This window comes from Mobula hypostoma, chromosome 5 (assembly GCF_963921235.1).
Source record: "Mobula hypostoma chromosome 5, sMobHyp1.1, whole genome shotgun sequence".
In the NCBI taxonomy this organism is placed as follows: Eukaryota; Metazoa; Chordata; class Chondrichthyes; order Myliobatiformes; family Myliobatidae; genus Mobula; species Mobula hypostoma.
The window spans coordinates 26552878-26574070 of NC_086101.1; the positions used below are offsets into that span (position 1 = coordinate 26552878).

The following is a 21193-nucleotide window of genomic DNA, read 5'->3' on the forward strand; positions in this document are numbered from 1 at the left end:
TGGGGTCATCGACTGTATCCAGTTCTCCTAGTGTTGCCTCCTGTAAATTGGTGAGACCCAATGTAGATTGGGAGCCCACTTCACCGAGCACCTATGCTCCATCCGCCAGAAAAAGCGGGATCTCCCAGTGGCTAATCATTTAAATTCTACTTCCCATTCTGAGATGTCAGTCCATGGTCTTCTCTACTGCCGTGATGAGGCCACACTCAGGTTGGAGGAGCAACACCTCAATGTTCCTTCTGGGTAGCCTCCAACCTACTGGCATGAACATTGATTTCTCAAATTTCCAGTAATGCCTCCCCACCCTTACCATTCCCATTCCCTCTCTCATGCATCTCCTTACCTACCCATCACCTCCCCCTGGTGCTCCTCTTCCTTCCCTTTCTTCCATGGCTTCTGTTCTTTCCTATCAGATTCCCCCTTCTCCACCCCTTTATCTCTTTCACCAATCCTAACTCTCTGCTTCACCTCTCCCCCCACTCCTGGTTTCACCGATCACTTGTGTTCCTTCCTCCACACCCCCCACCTTCTTACTCTGACTTCTCATCTTTTCTCCTCCAGTCCTGATGAAGAGACTCAGCCCAATCATCAACTGTACTCTTTCCCATAGATGCTGCCTGGCCTGCTGAGTTCCTCCAGCATTTCGTGTGTGTTGCTTGGATTTCTAGCATCTGCAGATTTGCTCCTGTTTCTGAGGTGAAATATTTTGAATGTATTTGCTTATTGTATCTCAGTACAGCTGACAATTAATTGCCCATCCCTAATCACCCTTAAATGAGCATCAGTCAATAAGTTATTGGTGAAAAGGTATTTAATAGCACTTTTAATGACAGATTCAATCACTTTGCTGTTGATTCTAAATGGACTGATTAGGCATCAATTAGTTGGATTGAAGTTGTCCTGCTTTTTTGTCTTCTGTCCAACTTTCTACAAGGTTGGGTAGATGTCAGTGTCACAACCGTATGGAATGGCATGCCGGGAGAAGAATGATACGTTCTTAAAAGTGAGAAAGTGCAAGCCAGAAGATAAAGATACATCTCAGTCTCATTGTGAGATCCCTGACATTCAGAGGCTATCCTCCAATCAATTTGATCCACTTCACATGAGATCAAGAAGGAGATAACTGCACTGGGTACAGAAAAGGCTATGAGACCCACAACCTCTCACCTATAGTATTGATGATCTGCACTCCAGAAAGGCTACGAACACCATGCTGTACACATATGCATTTCTGCCAATGAAAATGATCCACCATATTTCACAGATGCCTAGTTTTAAAGCTGCCAAATCTGTTCTACTGCAAGTCAATCCTATTCATCATGTTTGCAGAGAAACACACCATGATACAAGGTGCAAAGACTTGCCTTCACAAGGCCTGTGTGGCACTCACTTCCGCTAATACTATTGTCGGCAGAAACATCCAGTACAGGCAGATTAGGAAGGACAAAGCCAGGTCAGTTTTTCCATCCCATGCCTCAGACCCATTCTGACAGCGATATCATTCTGGCTAGCTGGTTGATTTATTGAAGCGATACCCAGCAAAACTCGGTGATGGATATTGAAGCCTCCCAACCTATTCAACATTTGACACGTACAGTACCTTGGTTTGATTTCTTCTTCAACCATGACCGAAGCAAGAATCCACTATGAGATAGCAGAGATAATACCAGTCCTGTGATTGACGCAATAATAATTATAGAGTCTTCACCAGAAATACCTGTTATTGAAATATTCACATAATAGAACAGAGTCAGAGAGTTATAAACAACAAAAACAGGTGCTTTGACCCAACTTGTCCATGTCAACCAAAGTATCTTTCTGAGATGGTCCCAGTACCTGCATTTCGCCCATATCCATCTGAACCAGGGATTCCCAACCTGGGGTCAACAGAACCCTTGCCAAATTCTATTAGTCCATGGTGTAAAAAGATTTGGAACCCCTGCTCATAACCTTTTCTATATGCATATCTCTCTGAATGTACTTTACATTTTGTAATTGCATCTACTGCTTTATCTGACAGCTTGATCCATCTACCCACCCCCTCAAGTGTGAAACACCTTTCTCTCAGCTCCCGCCAAGTCTTTCCCTTCTCACCTTAAATCTATGATCTCTAGTTTTAGACTCCCATACCTTGGGAAAAAGACTGCGACAATCCATCTTTCCTATGTTCCTCCTGATTTCTTCTTAAATTCTATCAAGATCACCCACCTAATAGCCACTTTTTTGCCAGTGAAAAGAGTCCAAGCATATCTAATCACACAAGTTAAAAAGGCATTAGAGAAAATGACCATTAGTACTCCCATATTTCAATACAGGCTATTTGGTAGACTCATCTGTCAGGAAATTGAGATTAAATTAGGGTTGATGTTGCTTCAAGTCCATAATGATTGAAGGTTCTTGTCTACCGCGTTACTGCAACTGAGTTATCATGCCTCCAAGAATGCATGGTGAATGTGGTCTATTCAACGATGCCTGCATTAATTTAGTTGGTTATTCAACTCATCACAGACCTTTGTAAATTTATGTGTAGTTATAAACCAAAACCTTGATCTATCCAGTGTATTCTTAGAGAATGTGATGCCTTATGTGATTTCACTGTTGCAATTTGTAAGAGGAAGATTTAATCTGCTGAAACAGAAAATCTGATTTGTTAATACTGGTTGAGAGATAAATATTCTGGAACACAAGAGTGAACTCAATCAGAATCAGGTTTAATATCACCAGCCTGCATCGTGAAATTTTTTGACTTTGCAATAGCAGTACAATGCAATACGTAATAATAGGATAAAAAACTGAATTGCAGTATGTATATATATGTGCCTTCAGGCTTCTGTACCTCCTTCCTGATGGAAGCAATGAAAACAAGGAATGGCCTGGGTGATAGGGTTACTTCATGATGGACACTATCTTTTTGAGGCATCACTCCTTGAAGATGTCCTGGATACTACAGAGGTTAGTGCACATGGTGGAACTGGCCAACTTTACAACTCTCTGCAGCTTACTTTGATCCTCTCCTTCTCTACTGAAAGAAGTACCACAACCAGGGCCATGACCCAGAAAGCACTTTTGGGATTACATGCTTACCTTGCAGTATTTGTAGGCCAATGGGGAAAAACCTAACATCATGCCTTTTGTGATTGGCTGCCAGTGACTAGTGGTTTTCCACCGGGGTCAGTGTTGGGACCACTTTTTTTTATGCTGTGCATCAATGATTTTGATGATTTGTAGATGACTTTGCTGCCAAGTTTGCAGATGATACAAAGATTGGTGGAGGGGCAGATAGTGTTGAGGAAACAGGTAGGCTGCAGAAGGACTTAGACAGATTAGAAGAATGGGCCAGAAAGTGGTAAGTGAAGTGCAATGTTGGAAAATACGTGGTCGTGCATTTTGGTAGAAGAAATAAATGTGCAGACTATTTTCTCAATGGCAAGAAAATCCAAAATTCTGAGATGCAATGGGACTTGAGAGTCCATATGCAGAAACCCTAAAAGTTAACTTGCAGATAGAGTCGGTGAAGAGGAAAGCAAATGCAATGTTAGCATCCATTTCAAGAGGTCTAGAGTGCGGGAACAGGGTGTGATGCTGAGGCTTTGTGGAGCACTGGTGAGGCCTTGCCTTGGATATTGTGAACAGTTTTGGATTCCTCATCTAAGAAAAGATGTGGGAAGAGATGTACTGGCATTGAGGGGGAGGGGTTCAGAGGAGGCTCACGTGGATGATTCTGCAAATGAAAAAGTTATCATATGAGGAATGTTTATTGGGTCTAGGTCTGTACTCACTGGAATTCAGAAGGATGAGGCTGGATTCCATTGAAACATTTCAAATGTTGAAAGGCCTAGACAGAGTAGATGTGGAAAGGATGTTTCCCATGGTGAGGAAGTCTAGGACAAGATGGCACAACCTCAGGATAGAGGGGCATCCATTTAAAACAGAGATGTGGAGAAATTTCTTGAGTCAGAAAGTGGTGAATTTGTGGAATTTAATACCACATGTAGCTGTGGAGGTCTGGTCGTTGAGTGTACTTAAGGCAGAGTTTGAAAGGTTCTTGATTGTTACAGGGAGAAGGCTGGTGAATGGGGCTGACGAGGGGAAAATAAGTTCAGCCATGATTGAATTGGGGAGCAGACTCATGGGACAAATGGCCTAATTCTGCTCCTATATCTTATGGTCTTATGAATGTCTCTGATGCTTCACTCCAGATGAGCTAAACACCTTTCATGAACACTTTGAAAGAGAGAATAAAACTAGACCTGTGTGAATCCCAACACCACCTGGTTACCCTATAATTTGTCTCAGAGGCCAACATCAGAACATCCTTCATGAGGACAAGCCTTTGCAGAACTTCAGGCTCTGACGTACCTGGTAGGCCACTAAAAACCTGTGCCAACCAGCTGGTGGGATTATTGAAGAACATCGTCAATCTCTCACCGCTGCTGTTGGAGATTCCCAGCTGCTTCAAAAGGGCGACCATTACACTGGCGCCCAAAAAGTCTGGGTGAGCTGTCTCAACAACCAATGCCCAGAGGTACTCATATCTACTCTGAGGACGTAGACACAACAAAAGCTGCAGATGCAGCAATTTCAAGCAACACACACAAAAAATGCTGGTGAATGCAGCAGGTCAGGCAGCATCTACAGGAAGAGGTACAGTCGATGTTTCGGGCCGAGACCCTTCATCAGAACTAACTGAAAGAAGAGATAGAAAGACATTTGAAAGTGGGAGGAGGAGGGGGAGATCCGAAATGGTAGAAGAAGACGGGAGGGGAGGGGTGGATCTAAGAGCTGGAAAGTTGATTGGCAAAAGGGACACAGAGCTGGAGAAGGGAGAGGATGATGGGACGGGAAGCCTGGGGAGAAAGAGAAGTGGGGAGGGGAGCCCGGAGGGTGGAGAGCAGGCAAGGAGGTATAGTGAGAGGGACAGAGGGAAAAGGGGGAAATATATATATATATATATATATATATATTAAATAAATATATAAGGGATGTGGTGTGAAGGGGAGGAGGGGCATTAACGGAAGTTAGAGAAGTCAATATTCATTCCATCAGGTTGGAGGCTACCCAGACAGAATATAAGGTGTTGTTCCTGCAACCTGAGCATGGCTTCATCTTTACAGTAGAGGCCGTGAATAGACATATCAGAATGGGAATGGGACGTGGAATTAAAATGTGTGGTCACTGGGAGATCCCGCTTTCTCTGGCGGACAGACAGTAGGTGTTCAGCGAAACGGTCTCTCAGTCTGCGTCGGGTCTCGCCAATATATAGAAGGCTGCACTGGGAGCACCGGACACAGTACATCACCCCAGCTGACTCACGGGTGAAGTGTCGCCTCACCTGGAAGGACTATCTGGGGCCCTGAATGGTGGTGAGGGAGGAAGTGTAAGGGTATGTGTAGCACTTGTTCCACTTACAAGGATAAGTGCCGGGAGGGAGATCGGTGGGAAGGGATGGAGGAGGGGTGGGAGACGCGTAGGGAGCGATCCCTGCGGAAAGCAGACGTGGGGGGGAAGGGAAAGATGTGCTTGGTGGTGGGATCCCGTTGGAGGTGGCGGAAGTTACGTTGAATTATATGTTGGACCCGGAGGCTTGGTGGGGTGGTGGGTTAGGACAAGGGGAACCCTATTCCTAGTGGGGTGGCGGGAGGATGGAGTGAGAGCAGATGTGCGTGAAATGGGGGAGATGCGCTTGAGAGCAGAGTTGATATTGGAGGAAGGGAAGCCTCTTTCTTTAAAAAAGGAAGACATCGCCTTCGTCCTGAAATGAAAAGCCTCATCCTGAGAGCAGATGTGGTGGAGACGGAGAAATTGCGAGAAGGGGATGGCATTTTTGCAAGAGACAGGGTGAGAAGAGGAATAGTCCAGATAGCTGTGAGAGTCCGTAGGCTTATAGTAGACATCAGTAGATAAGCTGTCTCCAGAGATAAAGACAAAAAGATCAAGAAAGGGGAGGGAGGTGTCGGAAATGGACCAGGTAAACTTGAGGGCAGGGTGAAAGTTGGAGGCAAAGTTAATGAAGTCAATGAGCTCACCATGTGTGCAGAAAGCAGCGCCAATGCAGTCATTGATGTAGCAAAGGAAAACAGGGGGACAGATACCAGTAAAGGCTTGGAATATGGATTGTTCCGCAAAGCCAACAAAAAGGCGGGCATAGCTGGGACCCATACGGGTGCCCATGGCTACACCTTTAGTTTGGAGGAAGTGGGAGGAACCAAAGGAGAAATTGTTAAGAGTAAGGACTAATTCGGCTTGACGGAGCAGAGTGGTGGTAGAGGGGAACTGGTTAGGTCTGGAATCCAAAAAGAAGTGAAGAGCTTTGCGACCTTCCTGGTGGTGGATGGAGGTACATAGGGACTGAACATCCATGATGAAAATAAAGCGCTGGGGGCCAGGGAACTTAAAATCATTGAAAAGATTCAGAGCGTGAGAAGTGTCACAAACATATGTGGGAATGCCATCCCCTTCTCGCAATTCCTCCGTCTCTGCCTCATCTGCTCTCAGGATGAGGCTTTTCATTTCAGGACGAAGGCGATGTCTTCCTTTTTTAAAGAAAGAGGCTTCCCTTCCTCCACCATCAACTCTGTTCTCAAACGCATTTCTCCCATTTCACGCACATCAGCTCTCACCGCATCCTCCCACCACCCCATTAGGAATAGGGTTCCCCTTGTCCTAACCCACCACCCCACCAGCCTCCAGGTCCAACATATAATTCTCTGTAACTTTCACCACCTCCAATGGGATCCCAACCAAGCACATCTTTCCCTCCCCCCTTCTTTCTACTTTCCACAGGGATCGCTCTCTACACGACTCCCCTGTCCATTTGTCCCCCCCCCATCCCTTCCCACCGATCTCCCTCCCAGCACTTATCCTTGTAAGCAGAACAAGTGCTGCACATGCCCTTACACTTCCTCCCTTACCACCATTCAGGGCCCCAGACAGTCCTTCCAGGTGAGGCAACACTTCACCTGTGAGTCAGCTGGGGTGATATACTGCATCCGGTGTGGCCTTCTATATATTGGCGAGATCCGATGCAGGCTGGGGGACCGTTTCGCTGAATACCTATGCTTTGTCCGCCAGAGAAAGCAAGATCTCCCAGTGGCCACACATTTGAATTTCATGTCCCATTCCCATTCTGATATGTCTATTCACGGTCTCCTCTACTGTTAAGATGATGCCATACTCAGGTTGGAGGAACCACACCTTATATTCCGTCTGGGTAGCCTCCAACCTGATGGCATGAATATTGAATTCTCTAACTTCCATTAATGCCCCTCCTCCCCTTCACACCCCATCCCTTATTTATTTTGTTAATATATTTTGTATTTCCCCCCTTTTTTTCCTCTCTCTCTTTTTGCTCCCTCTGACCCTCTCACTATAACTTCTTGCCTGCTCTCCACCCTCCAGGCTCCACTCCCCGCATCTCTTTCTCCCCAGGCTTCCTGTCCCATGATCCTCTCCCTTCTCCAGCTCTGTATCCCTTTTGCCAATCAACTTTCCAGCGCTTAGATCCACCCCTCCCCTCCCGTCTTCTCCTTTTGGATCTCCCCCTCCCCTTCCCCCTTCAAATCTCTTACTATCTCTTCTTTCAGTTAGTCCTAATAAAGGGTCCCACCCGAAACGTCGACTGTACCTCTTCCTATAGATGCTGCCTGGCTTGTTGCGTTCACCAGCGTTTTTTGTGTGTGTTGCTGAACTGTGATGAAGTACTTGGTGAGGTTGGTCATGGTGAGAATCAACTCCTGCCTAAGCAAGGAGCTGTACCACTGCAGTTTGCCTATCACCAACATCCATCTACAGTGGATGCAATCTCACTGGCACTCCACTCAGCCATGAATCACCTGGACAACAGTAATACCTATGTAAGGCTTCTGTTTATAAATTACAACTCTGTGTTTAACACCATCATGCCCTCAGTACCAACCAACAAGCTCCAAACGTGGCCCTCTGTACCTCCCTTTGCAACTGGATCCTTGACTTCCTCAACGAGGGATGACAGTCAGAATAGATTAGAAACAATGGTCTAGTCTCTCTACACCCATAACTGTGTGGTGAAGCACAGGTCAAACGCCATCTTTAAATTTGCCGATGACATAACTATCGTTGGCAGAATTTCAGGTGGTGACAAGGAGCAAGATAGATCAGCTAGTTGAGTGGTATTGCCACAACAACCCAGCATTCAATGTCAGTAATTCCAAAGAACTGATTGTGGACTTCAGGGAGGGGAAGTCGAGGGTACACTCATCAGTCCTCATCAAGGGATCAACAGTGGAAAGGGTGAGCAGTTTCAAGTTCCTGGGTGCAACATTTCTGAAGATCTATACTGGGCCCAACACATTGACACAATTACAAAGAGGGCACAACAGTGGCTATATTTCATTAGGAGTTTGAAGACACTTATTATGTCACCAAAGACACACAGATTTCTACAGATGTACTGTGGGGAGCACTCCAACTAATTGCACCACCGTCTGGTATGGAGGGGGCACCTCACAGGATCATAGACAACTGCAAAAAGTTACACACGAGCCATAGCTCCATCATTGGAACTTGCATCCCCAGCATCGTGGATATCTTCAGATGGCAAATCTCAAAATGTGGTATCCAGCAATAAGAACCCCCATAACCCAGGACACGTTTTCTTCTCATTGCGACCATCAAGGAGGTCGTACAGGAGCCTGAAGGCATATATGCAATGTTTTAGTAACAGCTTTTTGACAACAACCATAGAATTTTTGAATGGACAATAAAACTAGGTACACTAAATCATTATTTTTGTCTATTTTGCTCGCTTTTGCACTTATTTAATTATATAATTACTGGTTGTATTTTTTATTATGTATTCTAATGTACTGCTGCTTCACAACAACATATTTCATGACATATGCCAGTGATATTAAACCTGGATCTGATTCTGATTAAGATATTAGAATGAGATCTGAACCCACAATCTGGAATTCAGAGGAGAGAATGCTGCCACATGAGGCAGAGCTGACACCAAGGGAAAAGTTCACTGTGGGCAATAACAGAGAGACATTACATTGATTCTCGGGGAACTATCAAATAGAACTGTCAGTGCCTCACCTGCCGAGAGCCTATATTAGGGACTGTGAGCAAATTGTCAATCGATGGAAAGTTGCTGAGGGCATGTTTTCATTGGGTGATACTTCAGTACATTCTCGTGAAGTTAAACCAGTACTTAATCTACTTACAAGGGATGCTGATACTATAAGATTTAAATCAATGAGATAAAAATTTTCCGAGAAAGAAAAAGAGGCCTCTTGTGATTTAAACGATGATATACAAAACAACTGCTGTCATCATTTATCGAGGAAAGGAGAATTCTTCTTCAAGGACTGAATCTAAGAATGGTCGAACATATTTGATTAGAATCACCTTCTCCTGCTCTTGGTGATCCATTGTGTGTGCACAAGCACAGGAAAATGTACTGTAGGTATCAAAACCCGAAAATATCAGGTAATTGTTCCATCTGAGCCGCTGTCTAAATATTTTTGGTAGGGAGGAAGAAATAGTCAGGATTGGGAACAAATCAATGAAATTAGTCATACGTGGTACACAGAGTGGGTACTGACTGATCAACAGTGTGTTTATACTACATGTTATTTTTGTACAGGTGTGTTATACTGTAGGCCTGAGCTTTATTTTCTCTGCACATTCTCCACAGAGAGTCTAAACCCCCGTTTACCCAAGTAGTCTCTTATCCCATCCAATACTGGCAGTGAATTATTTGTTCTGACACACAGAGCCAATCAGGATGTGATCATTGTTCCACAGACCACATGATAAAAGAAAGTGAAAATCAATCAGTCTCCCAATTTCCAATCACTGTAAAGTAAGTTCAACACAAAAGACTAACAGAGGGTTTTGTCAGAGTGAGGAAGGGTGACTCCTTCTGGCTGGGTAAGAGGATTGCCAATTAGCTATCACTTAGAGAAAGGTGAAGGGTAATCAGGAGAAATTGGTGGAACCTGAACTGTTCTGTGACAGGGATTGGGTGAGACGATGCCCAATGATCAGGATAAAAACAAAAAATCAGCCAGTCTCCCCATTTGCAATCCCCGTAAAGTAAATTCCACACTCAGTCTGATTATACATTCCCGCCAGGTGCAGTGCTGTCATATCCAAGAAGCTTAATATCCTACACTTACTGTCAAACCTGCCCGGTTTGTAAGTCGCTTGAGCCTGATAGCTGAAGACCAAGGAAGCTCTGCTTCAGCATTCTTATGACAGAAAGGATACTAAACAAATCCATATGACAGTTGGTGACGGTGGGGTGCCAAGAGAAAAGTTTGGATATGAAATTCAGAAACTGCAATATTGTAAGACCAAGACGCAATATATTCTACAGATGCTAGAAATCTAGAGCAACATACACAAAACATGATGGAATGATCATCAATTTCTCTAATTTCCCATAACCACACACTGTTTCCCATCAACCTCCACTGCTGCCCTTTGTTTTCCCTTATTCCAGTGGCCCCTCACCTCACTTCTTCTCCAACACTGACCTTATGACATGTCCGTCACCTCTCTGGTTCCCACCTCCTTCCCTTTGTTTCATGGTCTCCTATCCTGTCAGATTCCTCCTCCTTCAGCCCTTTACTGCTACTGCCTCTCAGCTCCTTGCTTCTCACATCATTCCCTTTCATCCCTCTTCTCATATTTCCTGCCAGCTCGTCGTCCTCCCCCTCCCCCTATCCTTATATTCTGGATTCAGCCTCCTTCCTTTCCAGTTCATTTCCTTCATATAGTCTGCACTCCTGAGTTGTTCCAGCACTGTGTGTGTGTGTGTGTGTGTGTGTGTTGCTCATGTTGTAAAACTAATTGAATTGCCCTAAACCACATTCCAAAGTCCACGACATAAACTTTTACCATATTGTCTATAAATGAAGCTTACCTGGGGGATTTAAAGTGTAATTTGCCTGCACAGAGCTGACAGGATTGGAGGCAACACAAGTGTACGTTCCACATTCACCGGCCAAGTCAGTCAAGATGATGAGGCTTCTGTTTTCATTAATTAACCAGTGACGCTGGGACATTTCCCTTCCATTTCTCAGCCATTCATACTTCTGAGGTTTTCCGTCAACCTCACAGGTGAGTTGGATGGTGTAACCAGGGGCACTGTAGCTTATCAAAGCTTTCGACAGCTTAGCTAAAGGGAAAAATACTGATTAATAAACTACTATATTTCATATAAAACACCATCCCCTTCTCTCCAGTACTCCATCTCCACTGCATCTGCACTCAGGATGAGGCTTTTCATTCTAGAACTGAGATGTCCTCCTTTTTCAAAGAAAGGGACTTCCGTTCCTCCACCATCAACGCTGTATCCCTTCCATTTCACACATGACTGCTCTTACCCTCCTCCCGCCACCCTACCAGGGATAGGGTTCCTCTTGTCCTCACCTACCACCCCAATAGCCTCTGCGTCCAGCACATAATTCTCTGAAACTTCCACCATCTCCAACAGGATCCCACCACCAAGCCATATTTCCCTCCCCCACCCCGACTTTCTGCTTTCCACAGTGATCGCTCCCTATGCAATTCCCTTAATTCCCTTGTCCATTCATCCCTCCCCACTGATCTCACTCCTGGCACTTATCCTTGCAAGCAAAACAAGTGCTACACCTGCCCCTACACCATCTCCCTCACGACCATTCAGGGCCCTAAACAGACCTTCCAGGTGAGGCAACACTTCACCTGGGAGTCTGTTGGGATCATATACTATGTCCAGTGCTGTACTTCAGTGAGATCCAACGTACATTGGGAGACCGCTTCACCGAGCACCTACACTCCATCCACCAGAACAGGCGGGATCACCCAGTGGCTATCCATTTTAATTGCACTTTCCATTCCCATTCCGATGAAGCTGTTGGAGGAACAACGCTTTATATTCTGTTTGGATAGCCTCTAACCTGATGGCATGAACATTGATTTCTCAAACTTCTGGTAATGCCCCCCAACCCTCCCTTCTCCATTTCCCATCCCTTTTTCCCTCTCTCACCTCATCTCCTTGCCCACCCATTGCCTCCCCCTGGTGCTCCTTCCTGCTTTTTCTTTCTTCCATGACCTTCTGTCTCTTTCACCAATCAACTCCCAGCTCTTTGCTTCACCTATCGCCTGGTGTTTCTCTCTCCCCTCAGCTTTTTTATCTCTCCAATCCTGCGAAGCTTTTCGGCACGAAACGTTGACTGTGCTTTTTTTCCATAGATGCTGCCTGGTCAGCTGATTTCCTCCAGCATTTTTTGTGTTGCTTAGATTTCCAGCACCTGCAGATTTTCTCTTGTTTATATTTTATCCTTCTTTTCAAATTAGCCCTCACTGGTCAAGTTATGAACAAATAAATGCATTTTACAGTATGATTGTGGATCAACAGAATACTGTAAACCATAAAAACATCAGATGATAAGAGAGTTTGAAATTGGAACCAGTGCTTTTGATATGTAATTTGAACACTTTTCCACCCAAAGGACATTTGAAATTTACTTCCACAAAAGGCAAATGATACCAGTTCAAACGTTGTTTCTAAGTTTGTGAATTTACTGCTCGAAATTTGCTGCTGCCACTACACAATGTTACCAGCAGGGGGCCCTCCAGCAGGCAGAGAGATGAGACACCAGTAAATGTATAGATAAACGCCTTTTATGGAATGGCAGTCAAGGCTATTTTTCTGTTTTAAGTCCTCAGTCCATGAGCTCCTCACTCCACGGAAATAATGACTGGGGAAAGGAGAAACTGTTATCATGACAATCCTGGGTTTGGCTCTCAATGGCTGTGTGATTGAACCCAACATTTTAATGACAGTCCTGACGAAGGGTTCCGGCCCGAAACGTCGACTGATCGTTTCCACGGATGCTGCCCGACCTGCTGAGTTCCTCCAGCGTGTTGTGAGTGTTGTTAATGATAGGCCTCATTTATGGGTACACCTGAAAACCTGCAAAGCCTGCATGCAGGGGAGATACTACCAGGTTCCAATGAAGGACAAGGGATTTCTACATACTAGTGACAAATCTTTAGTGAAGAAATTAATTCCTCGTCTCCAAAAGGATTTTCTGTTTTAAATACCCAGTCAGTCCCAAAAGGTTAGAGAGAAGTGGTACAGAAAATTTAATAGGAGGGATCAGATATTCGGTCTTCAAACCTGTCTTGCCGTTCAATACAATTGTAGCTGAATTGCTATTTTAAACACTGTTGTTTTATCCGTACCCCTGCTGAGTGTGTTTTGAGTGTCTAGAAATCTGTTACTGCTTTCTAGAATATATTCAGAGACAGCCCACAGAGTGAAATTTCACAGGGAACCAGCATGGGCTGCGTCCCAGGGGTGTAAAAACACACAACTTTTAATTTCTTAGCCCATATGCCAAGACTATAGCATCTGGTTCCAGACTCCCAACAAGGGGAAACAGATCCCTGTGCCCAGTGTTTCTTGATCTCAGAATTTTATGTTTCAAGTTCAAGTTTTGTGTCTTCTGACTGTACATATATCCAAACAAACAGAACAGCATTCCTCCAGACCACAGTGCACCCATAATACATAATGTATATCACACACACAAACATAATATTATCATAAATAATAAACTATCATTCAAAAATACATACAGATAAACTGTACAGTAGAACAGTTTGCTGTCCTTGTGACGAGACCTCGGTGGTAGCCAGGTATTCATTAGATTTGTAGTTAGGGTTCACCTCACAGCCTGAGGGAAGAACCTGTTACCCTTGTGACGCCAAGCAAAGCTATCAGAGGATTGATGCGAATGAGGGAGATAAGAGAGACAATGGAGAAACGTTTAAAATGCTAATAAGAGAGGAGAGAGGAATTAACGTTAAAGAAACACAATTCAGAATATTGACAGACCGGTTGCTTTGAACCTGAACTGTTTGAAGTTTGATGGACAGGTGATACCCCAGCAGGGGGATAAAAAGCAAACAACAGGAATTCTGCAGATGCTGGAAATTCAAGCAACATACATCAAAGTTGCTGGTGAACGCAGCAGGCCAAGCAGCATCTATAGGAAGAGGTGCAGTCGACGTTTCAGGCTGAGACCCTTCGTCAGGACTAACTGAAGGAAGAGTGAGTAAGGGATTTGAAAGCTGGAGGGGGAGGGGGAGATGCAAAATGATAGGAGAAGACAGGAGGGGGAGGGATAGAGATGAGAGCTGGACAGGTGATAGGCAAAAGGGGATACGAGAGGATCATGGGACAGGAGGTCCGGGAAGAAAGACAAGGGGGGGGGTGACCCAGAGGATGGGCAAGAGGTATATTCAGAGGGACAGAGGGAGAAAAAGAGTGAGAGAAAGAATGTGTGCATAAAAATAAGTAACAGATGGGGTACGAGGGGGAGGTGGGGCCTTAGCGGAAGTTAGAGAAGTCGATGTTCATGCCATCAGGTTGGAGGTCACCCAGACGGAATATAAGGTTTTGTTCCTCCAACCTGAGTGTGGCTTCATCTTTACAGTAGAGGAGGCCGTGGATAGACATGTCAGAATGGGAATGGGATGTGGAATTAAAATGTGTGGCCACTGGGAGATCCTGCTTTCTCTGGCGGACAGAGCGTAGATGTTCAGCAAAGCGGTCTCCCAGTCTGCGTTGGGTCTCACCAATATATAAAAGGCCACATCGGGAGCACCGGACGCAGTATATCACCCCAGTCGACTCACAGGTGAAGTGAAGCCTCACCTGGAAGGACTGTTTGGGGCCCTGAATGGTGGTAAGGGAGGAAGTGTAAGGGCATGTGTAGCACTTGTTCCACTTACACGGATAAGTGCCAGGAGGGAGATCAGTGGGGAGGGATGGGGAGGACGAATGGACAAGGGAGTTGTGTAGGGAGCGATCCCTGCGGAATGCAGAGAGAGGGGGGGAGGGAAAGATGTGCTTAGTGGTGGGATCCCGTTGGAGGTGGCGGAAGTTACGGAGAATAATATGTTGGACCCGGAGGCTGGTGGGGTGGTAGGTGAGGACCAGGGGAACCCTATTCCTAGTGGGGGGGGTGGGAGGATGGAGTGAGAGCAGATGTACGTGAAATGGGGGAGATGCGTTTAAGAGCAGAGTTGATAGTGGAGGAAGGGAAGCCCCTTTCTTTAAAAAAGTAAGACATCTCCCTCGTCCTAGAATGAAAAGCCTCATCCTGAGAGCAGATGCGGCGGAGACGGAGGAATTGCGAGAAGGGGATGGCGTTTTTGCAAGAGACAGGGTGAGAAGAGGAATAGTCCAGATAGCTGTGAGAGTCAGTAGGCTTATAGTAGACATCAGTGGATAAGCTGTCTCCAGAGACAGAGACAGAAAGATCTAGAAAGGGGAGGGAGGTGTCGGAAATGGACCAGGTAAACTTGAGGGCAGGGTGAAAGTTGGAGGCAAAGTTAATAAAGTCAACGAGTTCTGCATGCGTGCAGGAAGCAGCGCCAATGCAGTCGTCGATGTAGCGAAGGAAAAGTGGGAGATAAAAAGAACAGGTTTGCAAGGCACGTGACACCACGAGATAACGAGACCCTGGAAAGAGCGGTGTGCCCCCACAAGTTGGTGGGAGTTTGGAGGTCCAGTTCGCGGGAACCGACCATAGGCTCGCAGGGTGTAAAGGTACGATTCGTGGGAACCTGGTGTGTGTGTCCGCCCTTGTCTGGGTGCCAGGTTCGCCGCGGAAGAACGATCATATCCGGAACGGAGGGGTCACAGTCGGTGACCACAGCGGGATAGAAGACATCAAAGGTCTGCCTGAACCAAAAAGTGTCTGCCCTAAACCAACTGTGAAGACATCAAAGGTCTGACTGAACCAAATTGCATCCCCCCCCCTCTCTCTCTCCAATGGCACAACAGCGATTACTGCAAACTGTACTAAGCTGAGTTGAGCTGAAATCTGCGTCACTTAGTAGACAATAGACACAGAAGTAGACCATTCGGCCCTTCGAGCCTGCACCGCCATTCTGAGATCATGGCTGATCATCTACTATCAATACCCGGCTCCTGCCTTGTCCCCATAACCCTTGATTCCCCTATCCATAAGATACCTATCTAGCTCCTTCTTGAAAGCATCCAGAGAATTGGCCTCCACTGCTGTCTGAGGCAGTGCGTTCCACACCTCCACAACTCTCTGGGAGAAGTTCCTCCTCAACTCTGTCCTAAATGACCTACCCCTTATTCTTAAACCATGCCCTCTGGTAATGGACTCTCCCAGCATCTGGAACATATTTCCTGCCTCTATCTTGTCCAATCCCTTAATAATCTTATATGTCTCGATCAGATTCCCCCTCAATCTCCTTAATTCCAGCGTGTACAAGCTCAGTCTCTCTAATCTCTCTGCGTAAGACAGTCCGGACATCCCAAGAATTAACCTAGTGAACCTACGCTGCACCTCCTCCACAGCCAGGATGTCCTTCCTTAACCCTGCAGACCAAAACTGCACACAATACTCCAGGTGTGGTCTCACCAGGGCCCTGTACAAATGCAAAAGGATTTCCTTGATCTTGCACTCAATTCCCTTCGTAATAAAGGCCAACATTCCATTAGCCTTCTTCACTGCCTGCTACACTGGCTCATTCACCTTCAGAGACTGATGAACAAGTACTCCTAGATCTCTTTGTATTTCACCCTTACCTAACTCCACACCGTTCAGATAATAATCTGCCTTGCTGTTCTTGCTCCCAAAGTGAATATCCTCACACTTATTCATATTAGACGCCATCTGCCAAGTTTTTGCCCACTCACCCAGCCTATCCAAGTCACCTTGAATTCTCCTAACATCCTCATCACATGTCACACTGCCACCCAGCTTGGTATCATCAGCAAACTTGCTGATGTTATTCACAATGCCTTCCTCTAAATCATTGACGTAAATCATAAACAGCTGTGGTCCCAATACCGAGCCCTGTGGCACCCCACTAGTCACCACCTGCCATTCCGAGAAACACCCATTCACTGATACCCTTTGCTTTCTATCTGCCAACCAGTTTTCTATCCATGTCAATATCCTGCCCCCCCCCCCCCAATGCCATGAGCTCTGATTTTACCCACGAATCTCCTATGCGGTATCTTATCAAATGCCTTCTGAAAGTCAAGGTACACCACATCCACTGGATCACCTGCGTCTATCTTCCTGGTTACATCCTCGAAAAACTCCAATAGATTAGTCAAGCATGATTTGCCCTTGGTAAATCCATGCTGGCTCGGCCCAATCCTATCACTGCTATCGAGATATGCCGCTATTTCATCTTTAATAATGGACTCTAGCATCTTCCCCACTACTGATGTTAGACTAACAGTGTGATAGTTCTCTGTTTTCTCCCTCCCTCCTTTCTTAAAAAGTGGGATAACATTAGCCATTCACCAATCCTCAGGAACTGATCCTGAATCTAAGGAACATTGGAAAATGATCACCAATGCATCCACAATTTCCAGAGCCACCTCCTTTAGTATCCTAGGATGCAGACCATCTGGACCTGGGGATTTGTTAGCCTTCAGTCCCATCAGTCTACTCATCACTGTTTCCTTCCCAATGTCAATCTGTTTCAGTTCCTCTATTACCCCATGTCCTTGGCCCATCCATACATCTGGGAGATTGCTTGTGTCTTCCTTAGTGAAGACAGATCCAAAGTACTTATTAAATTCGTCTGCCATTTCTCTGTTTCCCATAACAATTTCTCCCAATACATTCTTCAAGAGCCCAACATTGTTCTTAACTATCTTCCTTCTCTTCACATACCTAAAAAAACTTTTGCTATCCTCCTTTATATTCCTAGCTAGCTTGCGTTTATACCTCAGTTTTTCTCCCCGTATTGCCTTTTTAGTTAAGTTCTGTTGCTCCTTAAAAATTTCCCAATCATCTGTCTTCCCACTCACCTTAGCTCTGTTCTACTGTTAAGACTGATCATTTTACCCCTAGACTGCGATAGAGCTTGGTTGATCCCTATTACCCTAGTTCTGTGTACATGTGTGTATTATCATTGCTAACCAGTTGCATTTATATCCTCATGATTAGAATACTCTGTTACTTATTTCTTTAATAAAACTTTATTAGTTCCTAGTAATCCAGACTCCAACGAGTGGTCCATTTCTGCTGGTTTGGAAACCCAGTTACGGGGTACGTAACACCCTATCTAGCCATCCTAGTCCTGACAACCTCTAACTCCTTGCTGATGATAGTGGGTCAAAGAGATTGTGTGATGGTTGGTAGGGGTTCTGAACAACACTTCGGGTGCCCAGTATACAACGCTCCCAGTAAAAGTCACAAACAGGGGAGAGGGAGTCTCCAATGACCCTCTCAGTGGTTTTTTTCCTATCCTCAGTAGGGTCTTGCAGTCTGATGCCTTGCAGCTTCCGTACCATAAAATGATGCAGCCGGACAGGACACTCAATGGTACTCCTATACAAAGTTCTTAGGATGGGGACAGAGAGCCTTGCACACCTCAATGTCCTCAGAAAATATAGATGCTACTGTACCTTTTTTAAAACAATTTTTCATGTATTTCAGATATACAAATAAACAATAATAATAATTAAACTAGTGAAAGATGTCCTCATGTTTTTCATCAAAGGAAAAGAAATACAAAATTTCACACACATCACATATTTAACAAAGAAGTAAAATAAAAACACATCAGAAAAAAAACCCTAGAGGCACTCAACAACACAGCTATTTCAAAATGACTGTGCACCTTGACGTCCAAGAAACTCCAATAAAGGTTTCCACGCATTTTCAAGTTCTCCTGCCCTTCCTCTGGTTATGTAAGTCAGTCTCTCCAATGCAATACCATCTCCTTCACGCATACATGTATTGAAGGTATATCAATTTTTCTCCAAGATAAATCTATCATCCTCCTGGTCTGCAGGAGTCTAAAGTCAATTAGAGTTGACTGTTTTGAACTAACAGTCAAGTTCTTTGGATATATACCTGGTACACACATTTTTACTTGGTGAGGCACCTTCACTCCAACAATCTCAGATATAGTCTGAACAACTGTTTTCCAGTATTTTTTTTTAAATTTTGGACAGTCCCATACAGAGTGAAACAGAGTACCATTTTCTTCTAAACATTTAACACAGGTGTCCGGGATGTCAGGGGACCGATGGTTCAGTTTAACCGGGGTAACATAAGCTCTCATTAACCATTTGTATTGTAATAGCTTCATTCTCGTGTTAATTTATTGTTTTGGGGCTTTTAAGCATGCCATTTCCCACTCAGTTTCTTGTATGTCCTCTTGAGCATCCAGTCTCCATGCCTCCAGCCTGTCAACGGTGGACTCCTTATCATATGACATCAAAGCTGTATGGAATAAAGAAATCTGACTCCTCCCCTTTAGGTTTAGAAGTGTGAGATTTTCAAGATGTGATAGGGGTGATTCAGATATTAAATGCTTATATTTTGATAATATGAAATGTTTCAGTTGCAAATATTTTAAAAAGTTTTTTTTTTAGGGATAGGGTATGTTTGACACAATTGATCAAATGTAATAAGATTACCATTCATATAAAGGTCCTCTATTTTCTGCACACCTTTGTCTGCCCAGATTCTGAAGCCACCATCTGCTCTTCCTGCCCTGAAGTATGCATTGCCCCATATTGGGGAGAAGCGAGGAATGGGAGGAGAATCTTTAATATGCTGATGTGCTTTATAGCAGATGTCAATAGTATTTTTGAGGAAAGGGTTCTCGCTTGTTTTCAGATTTCTTGGGTCTGCAGAGTATAGATACAGCTTTAATGGGAGGTTTGGTACTGATGCCTGTTCAATATTCACCCAGGCTGGAAGGGCTTCCATTGAGAAATAAAACATTGCAGAACATAACTGAGCAGACCAATAATACCATTTCAGGTTCGGGAGCCGTAGCCCTCCCCTTTCATAAGGCAGGTACAGCAGCCTAAGTCTCCGTCTAGATTTTTTATTATTCCAAATGAATTTACTAAAAATACTATTAAGCTTATCAAAAAATGATTTTGATATTGGGAGAGGAAGTGATTGAAAAAGGTATAGAAATTTTGGTAATATATTCATTTTGATCATGTTTATACAGCCAGTCATTGATATGGGCATTGTTATCATCAATCCAATGTCTCCTTCACTTCGCCCACTAGTGGGTCATAGTTTGTTGGGGCGATCGTTTTAATTTCTGGGGTAATTTTGACACCAGGGTGGGTAAATCCTTCCTTTGCATTTATAAACGGGGTTTTTATGACTGGTTTCAATCTTTCTTCTTCGTTCTAAAATAGTACTGATGATTTTGAGTTGTTAATGTTATAACCAGAGAACTGCCCAAACAGTTCAATCTGTTGCATTAAGTTTGGAACACTGACAGATAAATTTGTTTAAAAAAAGAATCACATCGTCAGCATACAAGGATATTCTATGTTCCTGTTCTCCTAACTGGATGCCCGACAGGCCTGTCTGCGTTCTTATTGCCATAGCCAGGGGTTCTATGGCCAGTATAAACATCGGTGACAAAGGACATCCCTGGCGAGTAGATCGCTCCAAGATGATTGCTTTAGAAACTATACTATTTGTTAAGACACTGGCTATTGGGTTTGTATATTCAATCTGAATCCAGTGATAATACTGCTGTATCTTTAGCATCAAATTTTTCCTGAATTATGTTGAGAATTCTAATATTGATATCGAATTGCTATCATATTTGTGAAGTAGGATGCCATGCACAATCCTGATTTGATGGAGACAGCCGTGAGAAGCACAGAGGAACATCTGGACAAAATTCTGAAATGCCTGCTTCGCTACCACTGCTACTGTGCGATCGAGAATCTCCGGAGGGGAAGGCCCCAAATCCTCGGCAGAGATGGCACTCAGTGCTCGGTGTCAGAGAGCTAGTCGGAGGCTCGAAGTTTTCGGACGGACTCGGAGTCAGACTGTGGTTGGGTGCTTCCAGGATGCTGCATTGGCAAGTTTGCAGCGCTGGGAGCTCACGGCCGGAAGAGTTTTCTTCCTTCAACCGTCTGCGTGATATGATGGGATATTTGAGAGACTTTGAGACTTTTCTTACGTGCCCACGGTCTGTTCTTCTATCAAATTACGGTATTGCCTGCACTGTTGTAACTATATGTTATAATTATGTGGTTTTTGTCAGTTTTTTTAGCCTTGGTTTGTCTTGTGTTTCTGTGATATCATTCTGGAGGAACAAATTGTATCATTTCTTAATGCAAGCGTTACTAAATGACAATAAAAGAGGACTGCGTGTCCTC

The 21193-nt window shown here is 44.5% G+C and overlaps 1 protein-coding gene across 2 annotated transcripts in view; it reads right to left on the reverse strand.

Moving 5' to 3' along the window:
• The window catches only part of LOC134346160 (hepatic and glial cell adhesion molecule-like), a 74703-nt gene that overhangs the window by 28607 nt on the left and 24903 nt on the right, over nt 1–21193 (reverse strand). The window contains exons 3-4 of one of the 2 annotated variants that reach the window (XM_063047471.1): nt 10910–11164; nt 1601–1717 (exon numbers count right to left, since the gene is read on the reverse strand). In XM_063047471.1, the coding sequence (XP_062903541.1) occupies nt 1601–1717; nt 10910–11164 (372 nt within the window). The remainder of the gene's footprint in view (nt 1–1600; nt 1718–10909; nt 11165–21193) is intronic. The other variant, XM_063047473.1, reaches the window with a different exon arrangement.